The following is a 19,518-nucleotide window of genomic DNA, read 5'->3' as shown; positions in this document are numbered from 1 at the left end:
AGTGAGCTAGTGGAACATTTAGCAGCTAAAAAAAACCAGTGTTTCCCCTCTGTTGTTGGTAGAGACCAAAAACAGAGCAAAAAGAGATAAGATATTGGAAATAAGAGTTGTATAGAGTAGTATAGAGTCAACCAGTCAACTCTGATAAAAGCAACTTAAAAAGTTCAGTGACTTTGCGACAAAAAAAGGTTTAAAATGCTTTGTATATGCCTTCATGCCAGCGACAGCTGTATACTTATACTATAGCTGAACAACTTGAGGGAATTTCTTCAAATTTGGTACAAATGTCCACCACGACTGGAGGTGTTCAAAGGTGTCAAACTGTGACATCATAATGTTCTGCAAAAGATGTTCTGGCCGTATGTCAGAAGAAATACCAGAATCCTGGTGCTGATCAGCAGTTTTACTTAACCTCACAGGATCTTGGGGGTTTACTCATCTTTGTATCCTTCTGAGGACATTATGAAAGCGTGCAGCACAGTCCCTGCTCAGGCTGTGACCACAGGCCAGTAATGAAGCAGAGATCTGCATGGCTATAATGAGTTAGTCACAATCCACAGCCTCTACCCACAGGGAGAAACTCAGCTGGACTAAACTACCACACTCCTCTCCTCTCCTCCTCTGTTTTCCTCTGCAGCATCATTACAGGCTGTGTGCACTGTGTGACTTGTCTCCATCCCTGACATTTGTTTTCCCTCACTGCGTTTTGCCTTTATCAATCTTACTGATGAGGGGAGGTGCATACTAAAACTGCTCTCAGCTCTCCTCCCTCCACACTGCAGCGTCCCGGCTCCACAGCTTTGTTGCTGATCTGGGCCCTTCAGTCCTTTTTAGTATAAAGCCTCTGCATAGATAAGGAAATGTGATGTGACTGGACTGATAAAGAGGAATCGATTCCTTTATCCTGCAGAGTTTAGGGAGGGGAAGAGAAGAAGAGAGGCAGAGAAATCAGATCCCTCTCCAGAGGACTCGGGGTGTGTGTGTGTGTGTGTGTGTGTGTGTGTGTGTGTGTGTGTGTGTGTGTGTGTGCGCGCGCGCGTGTGTGTGTGTGCAGTGTGTGTGTGTCGTTAAGACATTAACACATTGGCAGCATTAAACAGAGGACAAACAAGAGGATAACTTATTTTCTCATTTAAAAAGTGATAAAACAAACATGTACTTGACTCCACAACTTCTTCCGTACTTGTAAATTAAACATTAAATGGTTTTACACAGAAAATGGTCACTGAGGGAGGATTATCGAGTGAACCCTGGTAAAGAGTTTTAGAGAAGAAGATTTACTTCTATCTGTTAATCCCCCTTGGGGGAAATTCAATTTTCCTCCCCATTCTTATTATTGTACTCACATAGACACACACAGGATCCACAGACATGTAGTTTTTATGAAATATGTCTATATTCTGTCCATGCAGGACTTGAACCAGGAGCTGTAAAGAGACAATGAGCTCAGGAGCTGCAGAGAACAGATGAACTCTCCCACACGAGTTGTTAGATCAGAAGGAGAATAAAGATTAAATTAACAGATTTAACTATCCTACAAAGACGTTACTCTGCTAGCTACCCACAAGTTAACAGTGTTGTGCTGTTTATGACTATCTGGCTCACTCCCCAAACCACACTGGATTTATTTAATAAACCACCCCCCGGATAGGTCATCACATATATCCCTCAAGGCCGATTTACGGTGTCTTTACGTCTCGGTTTGCTGTATTAACTTTTGCTAGAGCGAATTTTCTTCCTTCCCTGGATTAATTGGTATGACCACATGTTGTGAAGATATTGAGCTGTCCAGCAGGATCCTGTTACTCAAACATTTTGTTTGTCAAACTTTAAACAAATCGAAGTCTGTAAACTTGATGTTCGAAGCTCAGTCTAGTTAACAATATCGTCAGCACAACTATCTCATAGAAACACACAGACTGTGATTTGAGGACCTGGTCACTGTAACATTCATACATACTGCATGGAAAACTGCTCTGTTGGCTTTTTTCTGTTCTTACAGCAACAGGAGCATTCACTCAGTTGTCTTTGCTGGGATAAAACACTGTGATTAATAAAAAGAAGACTAATAATAATAATAAAAAAATCCACTTTTAGCAGCTTTACAGCCAATAGGCATTTACTTTAAGGTCCCTTTTCCCATTCTGATACCGGCTGTGTAGCAATTAATCTGTATCAAATCCTTAAAGACCTCAATATTGATTTATTAAAAAAAAACACATAACTGTGCAAGTCTTCTTGCCTTGTCTGCAATATAGAAAAATATCATTATTCCATCATAGATATGACAACTGTTTTTAAAATTGAAAGAAAATGAAGACGAATGTTATGAAAGAGTAGACAGACGGAAGAAAAAAGCTTCCAGTGTTTCTGAGGCTCGGCAGGTGAAAGTTGAGACTGAAGTCGTGACAGTCGGCTGCACTTGACTGACTCTGATTCCCACCTCACAGCACTCCCGCTGCCCTCTCACCTCCAGACAGAGGACAGGAAGACTGAGAAGAAGACACATACAGAGAGAGAGAGGAACAGATACATCCCTCAACACAAACACAGACTACAACAGAATGTTCAAAAACCTGATTCCAGAGAAAACAGATTTTTGCATCACTTTGTTTGGATACTTATGTCTATTGGATGTACAAAATCCAAGATGTTAAAAGTAAGTAAAAGGTTTCAATAAATAACTCAAGATAAAGACAAAAATCTACTGTAAGTTACAATGAAAATAATATGCTGTTAAGTCTGTTACTCAACATACTGTACAACAGATTTTAGTGTGACCTACTGAACAACTAAGATCTTCCTCCATAGTGTAGGCAGTACTACACTACATTAAATAACACTTTAATCTTACAGGTCTGTAATTTCTTAATAATTTACTAGAAAGGCTTCTGAAAAAAATCGAATGTGAAAATATTTATAAATGATTCCTTTTTTATTTCCCTGTAGACAGATTTTGCATGTTCAGCTGACCTGCTCTCCACTGAGTAGAAGACTCTCATGGTTTTGCAATTAATTGGAATTAATTAATTGAAAGTGTGCTAATTAAAGACTCTATTTTCTCTATAATTAGTATTAAATTATAAACTTCTGTCTAGAAAACTGAGGAAATTACAGACCCGTAAAATGAAGCATCAACTTCTGAACTGTCATCCTTGAACACATGATGAAGACAATCTCCACTAACTCAGAAAGTGACTCTTGTCATCCACCTAATGAGGGAGCTGGCTGTCGCTGCGTCCACTTCACGAGATTATTCACCCCGAGATTAATTTGACGGAGTGCTCCTGAGTAAATTAGGTGTTCGGATCTAATTGGCAGCGTGATAGAGGCTTCATTTAAGACCATATATCAGCTTTCCCTCCCACGGCGATACTTTAATTTGGCCACCGAAGGAAAAGAAAAGGAGATTGCCAGCAGCAGCAGGACTCTACTCTTACCTGACCTTCTATCATCGGTGTCCTCTTCTTTTCATTATTTAAACAACATGTGTATCAACGTCATGTGTAACTTGAGCTGCTGATTGCAAACACCAGAGGACATGTCCTCCGTTAGATTTGACCTCTGACCTCTCTGAGAAGTATCTCTTTCACTGTAACAGTCAGACTTTTACCCTTTTGTAGATTACATACAGGACAGACAGGCCTGCATGAACACACTCTTTACATTGTGTGTGTGTGTGTGTGTGTGTGTGTGTGTGTGTGTGTGTGTGTTGCAGAGCGGCAGAACCACGCTCGAGAGCTGGTGAAGGAGGCCGACCTGTCGCAGTGGGACGCTTTTGTCATCATGTCTGGGGATGGACTTCTGTTTGAGGTAAAGAGAGACACATGTCCACTATTCATATCCAAGCACACACACTCTGTGACACTAAATGTCAACAACACTTCTGTCATCACTATGATTCAAAATATCGTTTTCATGCTTTTGTGTATCAAGATGAACAACTTAATTAATTATGAAATATTTCCAAATGAAATGTAGACGAGACAAATGAAGTACATTTAAATGTGTTTCATCACCTGAAGATCAGACGCCCTTCAGTCATTTTGTCTTTGTATTTGTCGATTTTTATAACTGCAGCTCTGATTTACTTGTCACCTGTTTTTTTCAAAGTAGTGGTTGATTCGTCAATTGGTTGTCATTGACCTAATGAGTGAAATTATATTGCTAAAAATCTGTTTTCAATAATTTATTAATTGTTTTCTTGAAAAACTTAAACCATTGTCGGGTTCAAGCTGCTTTTCTGTTTCATACCATTGTAAACTGACTCCAGTACAGATGAGTGGTTACAGTTGACTTCTCAACTGATGTGTTCAGGTTATATTTACCCACTGAGTGTGAAGCACATTCAAAAGAGTGCCTTTGTGTATCTGTTATCAGTGCCTGGTGTCATTAGAGATGTTTCGACGCTAAAACACAGTAAATATTGTATTAAAAATACGTAAACAAAACAGAGAATTTAATCAGCTTACTTTAACAAACAGTTCATTTTTTCTTCAGTTACTGCTGATAAATATACTTGTGTGTGTTCACCTGATAAGTCTGTATTTTCTGTGTGTCAGGTGATAAATGGTCTGTTGGAGCGACCCGACTGGGAGGAGGCCATCCGGACCCCGCTGGGTATCCTTCCTGGTGGATCAGGCAACGCCTTGGCTGCATCCATACATCACTACTCTGGGTGAGACACATGCAGAATCCTCACTGAAACCAATCGCTGGCGCTCTGTGTTGATCTGCCCAACTGTGGTGGTGTAGTTGTGAAACTGCAGGTTTCATGACTCATAAAAATGCTCCTTAACTTCTTACCTGCCATTAACATTAGGGTTTTCACTCACAGCTGTGGGTTACCCACACTGGGTTAAGTGACGATTGATATTTTGATAATCGAATCATCGTTTCAGTCATTTTTTAAGCAAAAATGGCTGGTTAGTTCCAACTTTCTAAATCTGAGGAGTATGTCGTCATACAGGATGTTAAATCTGAATATCTCTGGGTGTTTGACTGTTGGTTGAGTAACGCCTGACAGTTGAAGCTGTCATCGCAGCAGTATTACTCCGTCATGACTAACGTAGAGCTCTACAGAAACCAGTCGAACCAGTTCAGTCAGACACTGATTAGGGCCGCATCATTCCAGACGCAGTGCTGTTCAGTTTCATCTGCGTGCATACAGTGTGTACATACTGCAAATCCAGTTTAAATCAGATTATGTAATGGGTAGTTTGAACCAAACAGTGTGACTGGTCATAGATGTGCTCCAAAAACATCGGCTGATCCCTCGTCAGACAGACAGAGCTAACTTTAAGAAGGAGAAACAGGAAACTGACGGAGCTGTCGATACAATCTGTTCTGTCCATTTTTACTCTCGTGTGCTGAATGAACAGTTGAAGCTCTGCTGACAAGGACGTGCAGTTTGTAATGGCCATAATCCCCTTGAGTATGGTGTACTTTAGTGGAGCCTGTAGTAGTGATGGTGCAGAGTATCTCAGCTGTATATAAATATAGTAACTGCAGCTTCAGACACAACTGTAGATGTAATGATTGGAATAATAGATATGGTATTATTTTAGGATATGATGTCCTTTGTATAGCTGAGCCTCAGACACACATGGGCCTGCCTCCTGGTGCTTTTCAGTTTAAAACGCACTCATCTCATCTATCAATTATTAATGATTTGCTCATTTGAGTGATTGTTTGGAGTTCATTCAACCAGAACAAAGAACAGAGAGGAAGAATGAAACGATGAAGAATAATGCAACAAGGAAGCTTACGTTGCGTCAGAAATCAGTCATCCATGACTCAGCAGTATTTTTGCGTCATTACAAACAGAAGTGAAACTTGCTCATGTCACAGACACTACTTACTTTATACTACATTGTGGGGGGTTTTGATGGAGCTGTATGCCGGAAACTTTTCACACTCATTTCACATCAAGATTTACATAAATGACACTTTGAGTCTGCAGCCATTTCAGCGGCCCTTTGAAGCTGTACTAAGTTTAGTGTGTTAGTATTAAAGTCGCAGAGTTGTACAGTTTTTTTCAAGGTATGCTGTCATACCATGTATATTTGCTTATCTACACTATTGAAGTTTCATGTCTGTCAGGATAGGTTTTTTTGCGATTATAATAAACATTTGTTCAGCTAAAAACCCTTCTGTTTTCATTTAAAGGGACATTTTTAACTGGTAATAATAATTATTGGCCTGCGCTCCTCCCGTGGTTGAGTGTAGGGAGTTAGTTTGCAGTCTGCTCGCTGTGTACATGTGCGTGTGTTCTGCTGTTTATAGTTTAAAGAGTCTGCCCTTTCCACTCTGAAGTCACCTGATGTCACGTGGGAATTCAAAAAATCTCATGTAGTGCTCTGAGGCTCTTCCTTTTTAAGCTGCTCCTATTGTTTGTAGGTCACACTGAGCTTTATCTTGCCCTTTTACCGTTTCATTTGTTTTGTAATCTGTCATTTTGTGTCTCGTAGTATTTTGTTTTGTTTTAGGTTCTTTTTACCTTTATTTAATCCTTTGTGCTGCAAGTTTTGATTTCTTTCTCTGTGGGATTCTTGACTAAAAACAGGACACATTTATCACAATAAAATGAAATCAATCCTCGCACCTCACAGTGATGCTTCTGTCTTCACCAAAGAGCCTCATCCATCATCATCACATCAGCTTCTCATCAAACAATGGTCTTCCAGCCAGAGCGGCAGCAACAATGAGAGGAAGGGACCAGACTCTGTATTGTTTACTCACCTCTCACACTCCCGGGGCATCCAGAAAATATCTCTCTCTCTCACTCTCTCTCTCTGGTTGCTACAGGCTGTCCTGCAGTGGCCCTGGCCAGAGTGTGTCTGGTATTATACCCAGCTGAATGTAGGGTTCACCGAGGCTACGTGGATCAAACGAGTAGCAGCTAGAATGTATCTGGTATTATGCAATGCAGTGAACAGGTTCGCTGAGTGAGGGTTTAATGTGTTTCCGTACACAAACATAATGAGCACGAGCTGGAACATCATCAACCGCAGGCCGAACGAACCAACACTGGCTGTGTCTGAAGTGACAGGTGTGACACTTTCATGTGAGTGAGAGTCTCCCTCCCCTGGCGCGTCACAGATACTGCATAAATAGCTTAAGTTACATGGATGGGATCTTCTGGAAATATGTAAGGAGCTTGGTTAAACTCCAGAAAAGCAAAAAAACAGTCCCGCACCAATGTCTCTTTATGACCTACATAAACAACCACGACAACCAGCCAGACAACTGGCTATTTCTAAAGGGTCACTTTGGTTGTCAATAATGCCTGTCACCGGGTGTGATTCCAACTTATCTGGACTGGATAAATAATACAGTTTAAACAAGTTTTTATGGCAAATTGCTGAGGCTGAACTGAGGGGTCTCACAGGCTTGAAGAGAGAAGCTGCTCTGTAGTCTGGTCGTACGGCACTAAAACAAAGGTCACTTCGTTTCACAGCCTTCACCACGGGGGCCGCCAGAATCAACAAAAAGTGAAAGTTCTCAGCTGCTGCTTTGATGGACAATCTGAGAAGTAAAGGGAGGAAAATAACTCTTTGGTGGGACTCAGACATCTGACAAATGGGAGAGTTTTAACAGCGTAACAGCTTAACACAAGTGCTTCACAGAGCCACTAGCATGGCTGTAGACTCTTACATATGTTTCTAAGTCTTTAAAGAGAAACCAGTAACAACAGTCTGTGAATAAAACGTGGAGTGAAAAGAACTGTATTTTCTTCTCCTTCTGAAATGTAATGCAGTAAGTGTTAAATGGACACCCTCAAATAAAGTGCACCTACGTCTATAATGTACTTGCACAATTGAGTAAATGTACGCCTATAGGAGGCGAGTTGGATCTCTTATTATTTCATGACCTTTTCACAGACAATGATTAGAAAGACACACAGCTGTAGAAATGAGACTGTTTGGATAAACAGACTGGTGAATACATTCAGGAGGATGAATATGGAGATGTCTGCAGGGCCACTGCCACTGAACTCCACCGAGACGTCCCGTCATCACTGTAATTGGCTGTGGGTGGTAACAGCAGGCAAATCTGTGTGTGTGTGTGTGTGTGTGTGTCTGTGTGTGTGTGTGTGTGTGTGTGTGTGTGTGTGTGTGTGTGTGTGTGTGTGTGTGTGTGTATGTGTGAGGGGTGTTATCATGACCTTCCACCCCTGTCTCCGTTCTCCCAGATGGGGTTGTCTTTGTTGTCTGACTCGCCTGTCATGTCTGAAGGCCCATAAGCTGATTCTGTCCCACCTCCAAGATTTGTCCCTGAGCGTCCTCCTCCCTCATCCCACCCCCATCACTGCTCCATGGGCCTCCACCTCCTCCTTATTTTTATGAAAAACACAATAAGGTCACAGTTATCCCGGTATTGTGTAACACTCCTCTTATAGCTCTCTCCCAAAAACACACGGGCCTCGACCCACTTCCTAACCCAAAAATATTAAGTGCACCATCCTTTTTTTATTTTGATGTCTGCAGAATCTTGACGCTAGATTCAGAGCTGTTTCTCTGTCTAGAGGTCTGGTAAAGGGCTGAAATGCTGCTACATGCAGTGAGAATGTACTGCTTTTCCTTGTTTGGTATAATTTTAAATGAAATATCTTTGTTTTGGTTTGTGGATTGGTCAAAACAGGGTATTTTTTCAGCTGTCAGAAGTCAAGGTGGACATTTTTCTCACATTTTCATGAACTGAAAAAAGGATTGATAATGAAAATAACCCTGAGTCGAAGCCCTGGACTGGTGTCCAGTTCGCATCTGGTGCATCCCTGCCCACTGAATGTACCCAGCGTTTGACCATTTAATTAGAGCTGCTGCTTTTAAAAGACAAGCTCTCCTCCATCTGAGTGTGGAAGCTGTAAACACAACCTGTCACACATTCAAGTGCATTTGGTCGGAATTATTGACTCGAAGCAGCCTGAAGTGGAAGTAATCAGCTTCAGATTCAGTAGCTACTTTTTGCAGCAGAATAAACAGAATCATATTTATCAGATGTCTATACATTAATGTATCCATGTACAGTATGCATGTATCTACTCATCTGTCGATCCTCATTGTATCTCGATGCCTCTCAGTGTATGGCATCCTCACTGTCCTATATCTACGCCTCATTTTTGATCATGAATACAGGCAGTTACATGAATCTAAACTCCCTTTTTATTCAGAATGTCCATTCAATAATCTGACTACAACAGTCTGCAATATATAAACTGCATGTTTTCATACCAGTGTGACCTACCTCAGAAGATAAACTTGACAAAAACAAAACATGAATCCCTCTTCAGAGCATTACACGCGTGCTTTAGTCTACAAAATTAATGTTTTCACAAAGCAGCTATCTGTCTAACAATAGGCTGTAGTCTATTTCAGAATTTTTTGATATGGAAACTGAGCCACAATGACTTTTGTGCCCTGACAAATAGAGATGGGGCTGACTTTATTTCAAGCATTTACTTGAAAAAAATGAAAAAGACCCATCGACTTCAAGACAAGGGAACCGTAAGTGCAAAAACGCTGACTCATTCGGGCTTTAGAAATCATTCCTGTGGTACGGCAGGTGGCAGACTGAGAATTGGTGCAGCCAAACCTTTCTCAGCTCTGACAGCACTGTGGGGAGGTCTGGCTATGCTAGATTGGCTCCAGATCAGCTAAAACTTACAACATTTTTCTATTCACTCCATTCATGCAAAGCTGGCCCTGCATCAGTATTGAAACTAAATAATAAACTAAAACTAAAAGTTTTATTGGAGAAAGAATCTTGACTCGCATCTCCTTCATTCCTGCAGAGCCTCGCCGGTGTCCAGCGAGGAGCTCCTGGTCAGCTGTGGCTTCCTGCTCTGTAAAGGACTCGTGTCCCGTATGGATCTGGTCTCCATCCATCTCCCCTCCAGCCCTCGTCTCTTCTCCTTCCTCTCAATGGCCTGGGGCTTCGTAGCGGACGTGGACATAGAAAGCGAGAAGTACCGTCACGTCGGAGCGGCCCGCTTCACTGTCGGCACTCTGGTGAGGCTGGCTTCTCTCCGCGTCTACAAGGGCAAGCTGGCCTACCTTCCTGCCACTGAGGACTACAACAAGGACGAGGGTTTGAGAAATAACGTGACACTGCACTGCAACAATCAGGCCTCCTCTATAGGTCCGGCCTCTGTGCTGTGTCGACCGTCCAGAGATTCTCCCTGCGAGAACACCTTCCACAACTCCTGCCACTCCAACAACTCCCTCAAAGTGAGGAGGACGGAGAGCACGCCTTCTCGGAGCACCAACAAATCCCTCAACGGCCCACCTGACTCCCTGCTGCTGCCTCTGGACCAGCCGCCGCCTGGTGACTGGGTGGTGGTGCAGGAGGAAGACTTTGTCCTCATGCTGGCCATGTACCAGTCCCACCTGGCGGAGGACCTGTTCGCAGCACCAGGCGCCATCCCGGACGACGGCTGCATCCATCTTTTTTACGTTAGAGCAGGAATATCACGCACCGCGCTGCTGAAGCTGTTCCTAGCTATGGAAAAGGGCACACATATGGCTACTAACTGTCAACATCTGGTGTACACTAAGGTGCGGGCGCTCAGGCTGGAGCCGCATTCACCCAAAGGGACAATAACAGTAGACGGAGAAGTGGTGGAGTATGGGCCGCTGCAGGCAGAGGTACACAGAGGCCTGGCCAGATTAATCACCGGATGAACTGAAGCAACATCAGCACCAGCTCTCATCTCTGCTCTTAAAGATCCTAAAACACATTTTAGCTTTTTAAATCAGAGGAGCAAAGTGATGGATGTAAGACTCATTCACTGTTATCTGCACTGTTAGCCTCTTAACGGTACATATACAAACATATTCCAGTAGGAAACAAGGTGATGTAGGCTGGGATAATACAACAGACAAGTTCCATGTATGAAGGCCCAAAGTGTTCAATATCAAATACTATTTATTATTTTATTTTATCTTATTCATAAGCAAATTTAAAATGAACAGATACAGCTGACCAAAGTGCTGTCAAAAGCCCAAATCACATCACAGAGAATCAAAGCTCAACACAAGAAAATATACAAAGCATAGAAAAACACAAGTACAGTAAAACATCAGAGGGGCTCAAACGTTAGTGTGTCAAAGTACTTGAATGAGTCAACAGTCTGATTTTTTCTGCACACAAAATCAAAACAGAATCTTTCAGGACTTCTGGAGCTCTTTGTAATACAAAGTTAAATTAAAAGAGCATGTAGAAATTGTCATTGATATATAAAAATGCTTTTGAAATCTAAATTTAAATTTAAACTGCTTTAATCATGTTAAAATGAACTCAGGACCAAATTTAATGATAATGAGCTGAGATTTAAAATAATTTTTGTTTGGGTTTTTTTTCTCAATTTAATGCCTCATTTTTAATATTTAATATTGAACACTTGAGGTCTCAATACAGATCAAACACAAACACACACACAGACATTACAGACGTTAAGTGAACCATCACCGTCTTTAGCCTCCAGTATCTCATCTTGCTTGCCGTTGCATGGAGAGGATTTCTCTCTCTGTGCTGAAGCTGAAACATCAGCCTGAATTACAGCATCTTATGGACGGAGCAGAGTTGGATTTATGCTTTCACGGCTCCTCTGTTGGAGACTGTGTGTGCTTATGCTTGTGTTTGCGTGAAGGTAGCAGGGTGTCATTACCCTGGTTTTAACAGAGGTCATCAGGCTTTTACAACTGTTTATTGAACACAGAGAGCATCAAACATTCAGTTTAGGCCTAAAGTGTAGTCTTGATGGGCTCCATTCTGGTTTCTCAAACCAATCATGTTACCTGAAGATCACTTGAGAACAGATTTGTCCATCAAACCGGTTCTTGCTCTTAATGGAGAAATAGCCACGTTTAAGTCAGAGTAACAGATGTAAACAGTGTGATTCTGTGTTTTTATGACTAGGCCCTTGTTTTGTGCATCTTGTGCACCAGGACGCACTATCCCACTGATCAGTAGGTGGCACTAATATGCCAAGATATGCTGCAGTGTGCCAGCAAAAGCAAGGAAGTGCAAGAAGAAGAAGAAGAGCGCTCACTAGTGAACAATTCTGGATTTAAAATACTTAAAGAGGTCATATTATGCTAATAATAATAATTTTCAGGTTCATGCGTTTATTTGGAGGTCCTAGTAGAATAGGTTTACATACTTTAATTTTCAAAAACATTATTTTTCTCATATGGTGCAGTGCTGCAGCATCCCTTTTCACGCTGTGTCTTGAACGCTCCATTTCAGCTACAGAGTGAGACATCTCGCCTCTGTTCAATCTCTGGTGAGAGTTGCGCATGGGCATTACTCAACGGGCAGGATGTAGTTACATAGTGAGGCTCATAAGTCACGGAAGTAAAGGCTCGACTCCAAACCAGGTGTTTCAGGCAGTGCAGGAGCCGTGTTTCGGTTGGAGAGAGGATCTCCGTCTGCGTGGACTTTTACATGTTTACCTCATACATGCACAGAAATGCTACATAACACAACAAAGGAAAGGCAAAGACCCAAAAAGCAGAATATGACCTCTTTAACTTAGCTTTGCAATTGTTTTAGGAGAAAGGAAATGCACTCATGAAACGCTGAATGTAAAAGTAGCTTATGTTTGTTTACAAGAAAACTCCACAGGGACCCTTTAAAACAGTGCAACACAGTTAAAGGGTCAGTTCACCCAAATTACAAAAACACATTTTTTCACATGTTGAGCATGTTTTTATTTATTTATAGGTTTTGTCCATTTTATTGGCAAAAGTTTTATTGCAATATTAAATAATGGTTATGTCAGGGTTAGGGTTTATTTATTTTATTTATTTTATGTGTAGAGGGACCATGTACAATATTAAACAACAATTTTGCCATTTGATGCATTGTACCAGAGTTAGCTTAGAGCTCATTTACATCTGCAGTCCTTTGGCAGGTCATAGTTTAGGGTTGAGGTTATGTTAGGGCAGCGTTAGGGTTATGGTAGGGTTAGGCACAGATAAGGCAGGAAGTGTTGCTCCTAAAAAGTAAACTACAATCAAACCAAAAACAGAGTCCTGGTGGAGCGTGCTGAACATCACAGACTGATGATAACAGTGTGATTGGTTCTCCTGCAGCTCCTGGACCAGTGATTGATGTGTTTTATTGCCTCCACGGCCGCATCCTCCATCCCAGCACGCCGCTCTTCTTCTTCTTCTTTCTCCTCTGCTTTCATCCATCCATCCATCCATCCGCTGCTTTAACTACTGCAGTGCTCTGCAGAGCTGTCCCAGGCCTTTGTGTCTCTGGACCCAACTGCTTTACACGCACACACACACACACACACACACACACACACACACACAAAGGCTGTCCCTATGGGAGATTTGTTAATGAGCATCACCTAGGTGTCCTTACCATTGAGCTTTAAGTCGTGTAGGAGAAATGATGACTGAGGAAAGTCGGGTTTTCAAATGTGTTTTTTTTTTTTTTTTTTTGGTTTGTTTAATAATCTTACAAAATTCTGATCTGGACACAAAGAGGCTACAGATGAGGTGTTCCTTGTCTGACTCAATTAACTCTGATGCCTTAATCAAGGATTTTCTGGGGGTTGAAGCTGGTTTAAGCAGCAGATTGGTGAGTATGAGGAGGGGAGGGAAGAGGAGGGGAAGATATCGACGTGTTAAATGCTGCATGAGGTAGGCGGCGTTGTGTTCCTGACAGGGCGCCCTCATTCTTCCTCCTCACTGCGAGAAATCATTTGGGAGCATTAGCAAACTGTCCTGACTGAGAGGGAGAGAGAGAAGGATGTGTTTCATTTCACCTCAAGGCCAACACACGCACACACTCATAGCAACTGTAAAATTAGGACATAGAGGGGCTGACAGTGACATGTACTGTATTTTACATAATCAAACCATTTCACGGCAGTAATTGCAAAAGTGACCTCTGACTGACACTTGTCATTTTAAACAAAATGAATAACGAGAGGTGAGATTTTGAAGCCTTGATTTGCCTTCAGGCCTACAGGATATTACACTGTAAAGAACTGACTCGTGAAAGACCAAAATTCATTTCTTCTAAAACGATATTCTTTTATACATGTTTTTGCACAAAGCAAGTTTGTTGCCACTGTCGTTTTGAAGCCTTCACAAGACGTCATGGTCAGTAATCTGTCATTTAATTTATCATGTCGTCAGTTTTTCACTCGTGAAAGATTCTGCAGCTGTCGAGCTACAAGCACATAAGATGGAAACTTGAAGACAGCTTTGTTCCACTTTGGCTTTTATTTTAGGTGGGAATGTGGTCTGTTGCACCAAAAACCTGAAGGCACCGAAAGATTTACCGACTGTGAACAGTGGACATGCTGCACATCTGACAGTGTTTCCAAACCCCTTCAAAATAAACCTAGTATGTTTTCTTGCTACACTAAGAGAGTTTTTTCCTGCTGGCAATTTTTTGGGGGCTTTAACTTGTAAAACTATCCAGTAATTAAAGAGTAAATTATAAGGATCTGAAAACAAAAAAGGTGCTACTGACCCAGACCACTTTCATACGTTTTTTTGTTTTTTTCCTATGCAAAGTCAGGATTCTTGTGAGTGATGCAGTGGTCCTTATAACTGTTTGATGTGCCTTGATTGTGCTGCCTCCTGGTGGTTTGAACAGGCTGGTGCACTCACTCATTTCTCATTTTGCTGCTGGCTGAATTTTTTAAGTCAACTCACTTCTTTTCTCACTATCAATTTTCTAAAAACTGATGAACTCAAGCAGACAAATTAGACAAACTGAAGTCAGAAGAAAGCATCCGTCTTTGTGGCATCGAAACCTGCATCCAAACATTTAAACGTATAGAAACTGTTACTGACGCCATTGTGCCATCTTTTCATCAGTTACTGGAGAGGTATTTTTTTTCACTAAGGAGAAACTGGAGCGACAGCCTTCCTGTGTTGAAGGTCTTTAGATGATGAAGGACCTGATGTATATTCTTCTGATGAAAGGAATATGTGGTCTCACTGTTGATTTGCCGTTTATGTCTCTACCTGCTGCTTCTCGACTGTTGTCTTTGTGTTCAAATGTTTATGGTGAAGGGAAATTATTATTTTTTTCTTGCACACTGAAGATTGAATGATTGATTCTTTATTTCACAGAGAGATCTATTTTTCCATTTTAGACAAATGTCTGTAATTTTCTATGATCAAATCAAACATTCTGCTGGAGTGTTTCTGATTGAAGAATAAATATGATGAAAAAACAACCTGTCTGCTGTTTCATTCTTGGGTGAACTTATTCTGAACTACATTTATTATCAGATACTTAAGACTATTCATCTGGTGACTTTCCCTTTTATCCATGAAGGCCAGACTTCTGACGGAGCCGTTTGCCTTCCCAAACAACTGATGTCACCATATCTGAAAGCAAATCAAACATAGTTTTGATTTCTATGAGGCGCCATTTTTAACAGCCTCTTTGAAAGTTACACGATAAGAGATTATTCTCCATTTTTGTCATTGCCAACAAATCTCATGAAAATACCAAAACCAACATTGTGTCGATGTGTCACTCAGGACTTTGACTTGCAATACCTACCTTGTCTGAGACACTCAAGTCCATTGTTTCCTACTGAAGATGTAAATCTTTAACAACAAATCACAAACACATACCTTCAGTTTAATAAGGCTCAGCAGGTCCCTAAAACAGCTTCAGTTTGTCACAAACGCTACTCAAACAGGAGTAAACAGTGTCTTTGTTGGGACTATTTTCAGCTGTGGATGAATACACTTTTGGTATTCTTGGTAGGTGTGTGTATGACTGACTGAAAGTAAACTCTAGCGTCTGTTCATCACAATGAAGGAAACGTCACCCGGTGCAACAGCGTGGCTCATTGATGTGATTTATATCAGTGTTGGAGTGTTATGATGAGAAGAATAAACTATATTGGGCTTCATCTGCATGGGAACAACTTCTTGTTGCTTTTGGTCATTTAATGTAATTTGTTAATATTAATAAAATAGAGAATAACACCAGGCATATCCTTTAACTATGGAGGACTGAACCTGCCAAAATCAGAAATAAAGAAATGTATAAATTGCTCAGTGAATAAATTAATATGCCATGAAAAAAAGTGTAGCCATTAATTAACTTATGAAATGTGACATAAATAGATAGTTGTAATTTAATTTGCCTCTGAATTTATTTTCCTTTTTAATAATTAAACTATTTTCTTTCCAATTTTATTTATGAATTCATTCATTTTTAAACGTATTTCTGTATTTATTTTCTCCATAAATTTATTTTCACAAACATACCGATTCTCGTATTTCTTCTTTACTTTTTTCTACGCAGTAAGATCCAGTTTTACAAAAATCTGTGAATAAAGTTAGAGTAAGTACGAGTTAAGTTGTATGTTGCACAGTAATCAGAGAGGCCTGACCCCCGGAGTCACCCAGCAGGTGTTGCATCTACTTAATTTGCATTAATTCGCTGATAAACAGTAAATACATCAAATCAAGTGCCCCATATCACTATTATCCAAGTTACTGAATTTACATACAACTATTAAGTTTATGTTTGTGGAAATTAAAAATGGGAAAAAATTCTGATTTTGGCAGGTCGAGTCCTTCACATTTAACATCATCCTGAGGAAAAACAGGGATCCGAATAAATAAAGGCACAATGGCACAATGGTACTATGGTACTGCTTGCAAAGTTTAATACACCACTATACAGTTGTCTTAACGCAACAAAAGTAAACCATTAAAAAAATGAAGAATGAAAGTACAGTTACACACTCAGCAGTTTGTACATATATGCCCCAAGCATCCACGTGACTTGTTAGAACTCAAGTGTTGTGTTAAATATATACTGTATGTATTTATATATTTCAATATAGTCATGACATCTGTACAGAGGGAATCAGGCTACAAATCATAACTTTATTTGTTCTTTTTTTAATATATCAATAACAGGCCACTGTGGAAATGTAGACATCGTACAGTCAAGTCTTGTGTGTAGCCCATTCAAAAGGCTTAAAGCAACATGTTACATGCTTTGGCTGGAAAAACAAACTTCTCGCAGTAGTAATAATAATAATAATAATAATAATGGTTTAAATCTGAATAATATACACACATACACAGAAAATTGTACATAGCATCGTGTGCTCGATATCCTGCCAGATTTTTCTGCTTCGAGATCTAGCGAGATATTTTCACATTTTCTGTTTCTGCAATCGTTGACCAATAAGATGGAGCGCTAATGTCACCCCTCAACTCTCGGTACTTTTACGACCATTTCAAACACGTTCCACCAAGAATTGTTGAGGTGACATTTTACAAAAAGCAGCATGTGGAGGAAAGAGAAAAAAAAAAAAAAAGGTACAAAAAGCAAACAAGGCTACACAACACATCCTCCTCTGTGGCGTTAAAGGCAGCGACATAACGACAGGGGAGTAAAATCCAGGAAGAGGACACAGTGGAATGCCAGTTTTCAGGGGGAAATGGAAGACAAAGCAAAATACCCTTATTCAGATTTTCTTTTTTAAAGTGAAGTTTCTTTAAAACGCAGCAACTCTTGGCTCGTGGTTTTTATCCTCTTCCATCACTCATAGTATCACAATGGCACAGTGTGCTCTCTCTCTCTCTCTCTCATTCAGAAACACTCTTCAGCATCTTTGTTCAAGTAAAACACCAGACAGCCAAGGCTTTCTTGTTTATTTCACAGGTTAGAAGCAAGCAGAAGGGAGGTTGTCTGACCTGTGTTGGAATCATTATAACAATTATTAGGATGTGATTAATAACATCTTGAAAAGAAGAAAAAAAATAGCATTATGTTCGAGGTGGGATGCAGTTATGTAAACAAAGACCGCTCTGATTTCCCCAGGAAGCACGATTGGACCCAAAGGTGAGTTTCTTTCACAACAATCTGTGGCAAAGAAGATCGTTTCAGTGTAACTTGGTGAATAAAACCTAAAAGATGATTGAATATATGTGGTGAGCTGAAGTTTTGTGCGCGTGCTGTAATTTGTGTAATTTTCCCTCATCAGCGGGGTCAGCAGTCGCGTGCGTGGGATAAGACGCTCGAGTCGGGGAAAACACCGAATAATAGCAATCAAGCTAAAATAATTATATCAACAAACCTTCAGCGTCACACTCACTGTTGTCTGTATTCCGATGTTATTAAAATCTGCACGTGCAATTTAGAGAGGAAAGTGTGAGCAAGTCATGTTTAAGAACTGATAAAGTGGGAAACTGATCAGAGATCTGCACTATTAAGGAGGAAAACACTGGAACAGGGTTTTAGTGGTTTTTAGTGTGTGTGTGTGTGTGTGTGTGTGTGTGTGTGTGTGTGTGTGTGTCTCGGCCTGTGTAGGTTAATGTCTAAAGCATGACACAAGCAGCTCTGTACACAATGGTCTGAGATCATTAAGAACGATTCAAGTAAGGCAACATGTTGACATGAGATGAAGGAATGGATGCTGTATGTTTTTTTTTGTTGTTTTTTTTGTCTATTATTTTAATTTGTGTCATTTGCAGTGATGTGGGATCATCCCTGAACCAGACAGTTCAGGCTCTGTGAGTAAAACAACCTTAAATGCGTCAAAACACCAAAGCACAAGTCTCATTTTGGTGATCGAAAAACGTCGCTAAATTCTACAGAAAGTGAATGAACTTTTGTATGTTGAGGCGGCAGCTGTGTCAAGCTTCACAATAGAGCCACCCGACTGTCTGGCCTCTCTACACACAAAATGGCTACAGCGGTCTGACCTCTGGAGGTGAGTCGCATGTAAACTTAGTCACTCGATGTTTGCTGCGTGGTTCAGTGCGAGCGACTGGCCGAGGAGAACAGTGTCATGGAAGGAGTGGCAAAGCTGTTGTGGTTGGCAGTTTTACTGACATTCAGTACGTTCTACTTGGATATTTGTGTGTTTGTGGACAGAGAAAATTTGGCAGAAACCGTACAACCAGTGATTTCTAATTAATAAGAATCCTCCTGGTCAGTCTGTTTATACGGTGTCACTCTCCCAGACCAGATTGTCCATTCTTGTGTTGTAGTGCAGGATGGTACAGCAATAGTATCAGTAGTGCTACAGATAGCCGCATCAGCCAGGAAAGCTGGGCTTTGCAGTTTTTTCCCAATGGAGCCCAGCCGTCTGAGACCTTGTCCCAAAATACAGCGACGATCACGAGTCAGACTGATTGAGACGGCTGAGTGGTTATCCAGCAAATGCCGGCAGAGGCTAGGTGGATGAGGAGGGTGGAAGAGGGTTCATGGCACTGATTTTCAGTACTTTTTGCATCCACACAACCTCCACTGAAATCCTGCTGAGGCCAAATGAGAAACACTGCCTCCATGTGTTTTTACCTGCGTCCATGAACAGATGAGGGTTCCTATGTGACCGGGTAGCTCTCGTTGGTTTTTGTGAAGTCCATGCTTATTCATCACACTCATCTGCAGAGACACTGAGGGAGAACAAAAACATCATGAAGTCACATCCAAACCAGAACCAGCTCACTCTCCTGATCAGAGGTGCTGCTCTCCATCAGTCCTGGTTTGATCGACA

At 41.0% G+C, this 19,518-nt stretch overlaps 2 protein-coding genes across 3 annotated transcripts in view; one reads left to right on the top strand and one right to left on the bottom strand.

Moving 5' to 3' along the window:
- LOC311268487 (sphingosine kinase 1-like) overlaps nucleotides 1–15,213 on the top strand; it is a 40,520-nt gene extending 25,307 nt beyond the window's left edge. The window contains exons 3-5 of the mRNA XM_084372155.1: nucleotides 3,719–3,813; nucleotides 4,563–4,678; nucleotides 9,793–15,213. Of these exons, the coding sequence (XP_084228281.1) occupies nucleotides 3,719–3,813; nucleotides 4,563–4,678; nucleotides 9,793–10,681 (1,100 nt within the window). The 3' untranslated portion in view covers nucleotides 10,682–15,213. The remainder of the gene's footprint in view (nucleotides 1–3,718; nucleotides 3,814–4,562; nucleotides 4,679–9,792) is intronic.
- A 1,430-nt stretch (nucleotides 15,214–16,643) lies between these two features.
- ube2o (ubiquitin-conjugating enzyme E2O) overlaps nucleotides 16,644–19,518 on the bottom strand; it is a 42,391-nt gene continuing 39,516 nt past the window's right edge. Inside the window, exons 23-24 of one of the 2 annotated variants that reach the window (XR_014623973.1) lie at nucleotides 19,320–19,417; nucleotides 16,644–17,710 (exon numbers count right to left, since the gene is read on the bottom strand). Coding sequence is in view for 1 of the 2 variants with exons in the window: in XM_084372148.1 (XP_084228274.1) it covers nucleotides 19,390–19,417 (28 nt within the window). In the remaining variant the exon portion in view is untranslated. Of the gene's footprint in view, nucleotides 19,418–19,518 lie in introns of both variants that reach the window. The other variant, XM_084372148.1, reaches the window with a different exon arrangement.

Source organism: Pagrus pagrus, assembly GCF_965226575.1.
Source record: "Pagrus pagrus genome assembly, chromosome: 2".
NCBI classification, from domain to species: Eukaryota; Metazoa; Chordata; class Actinopteri; order Spariformes; family Sparidae; genus Pagrus; species Pagrus pagrus.
The sequence above is the reverse complement of the archived record's forward strand: the minus strand, read 5'-3'. Positions and strand labels throughout refer to the sequence as shown.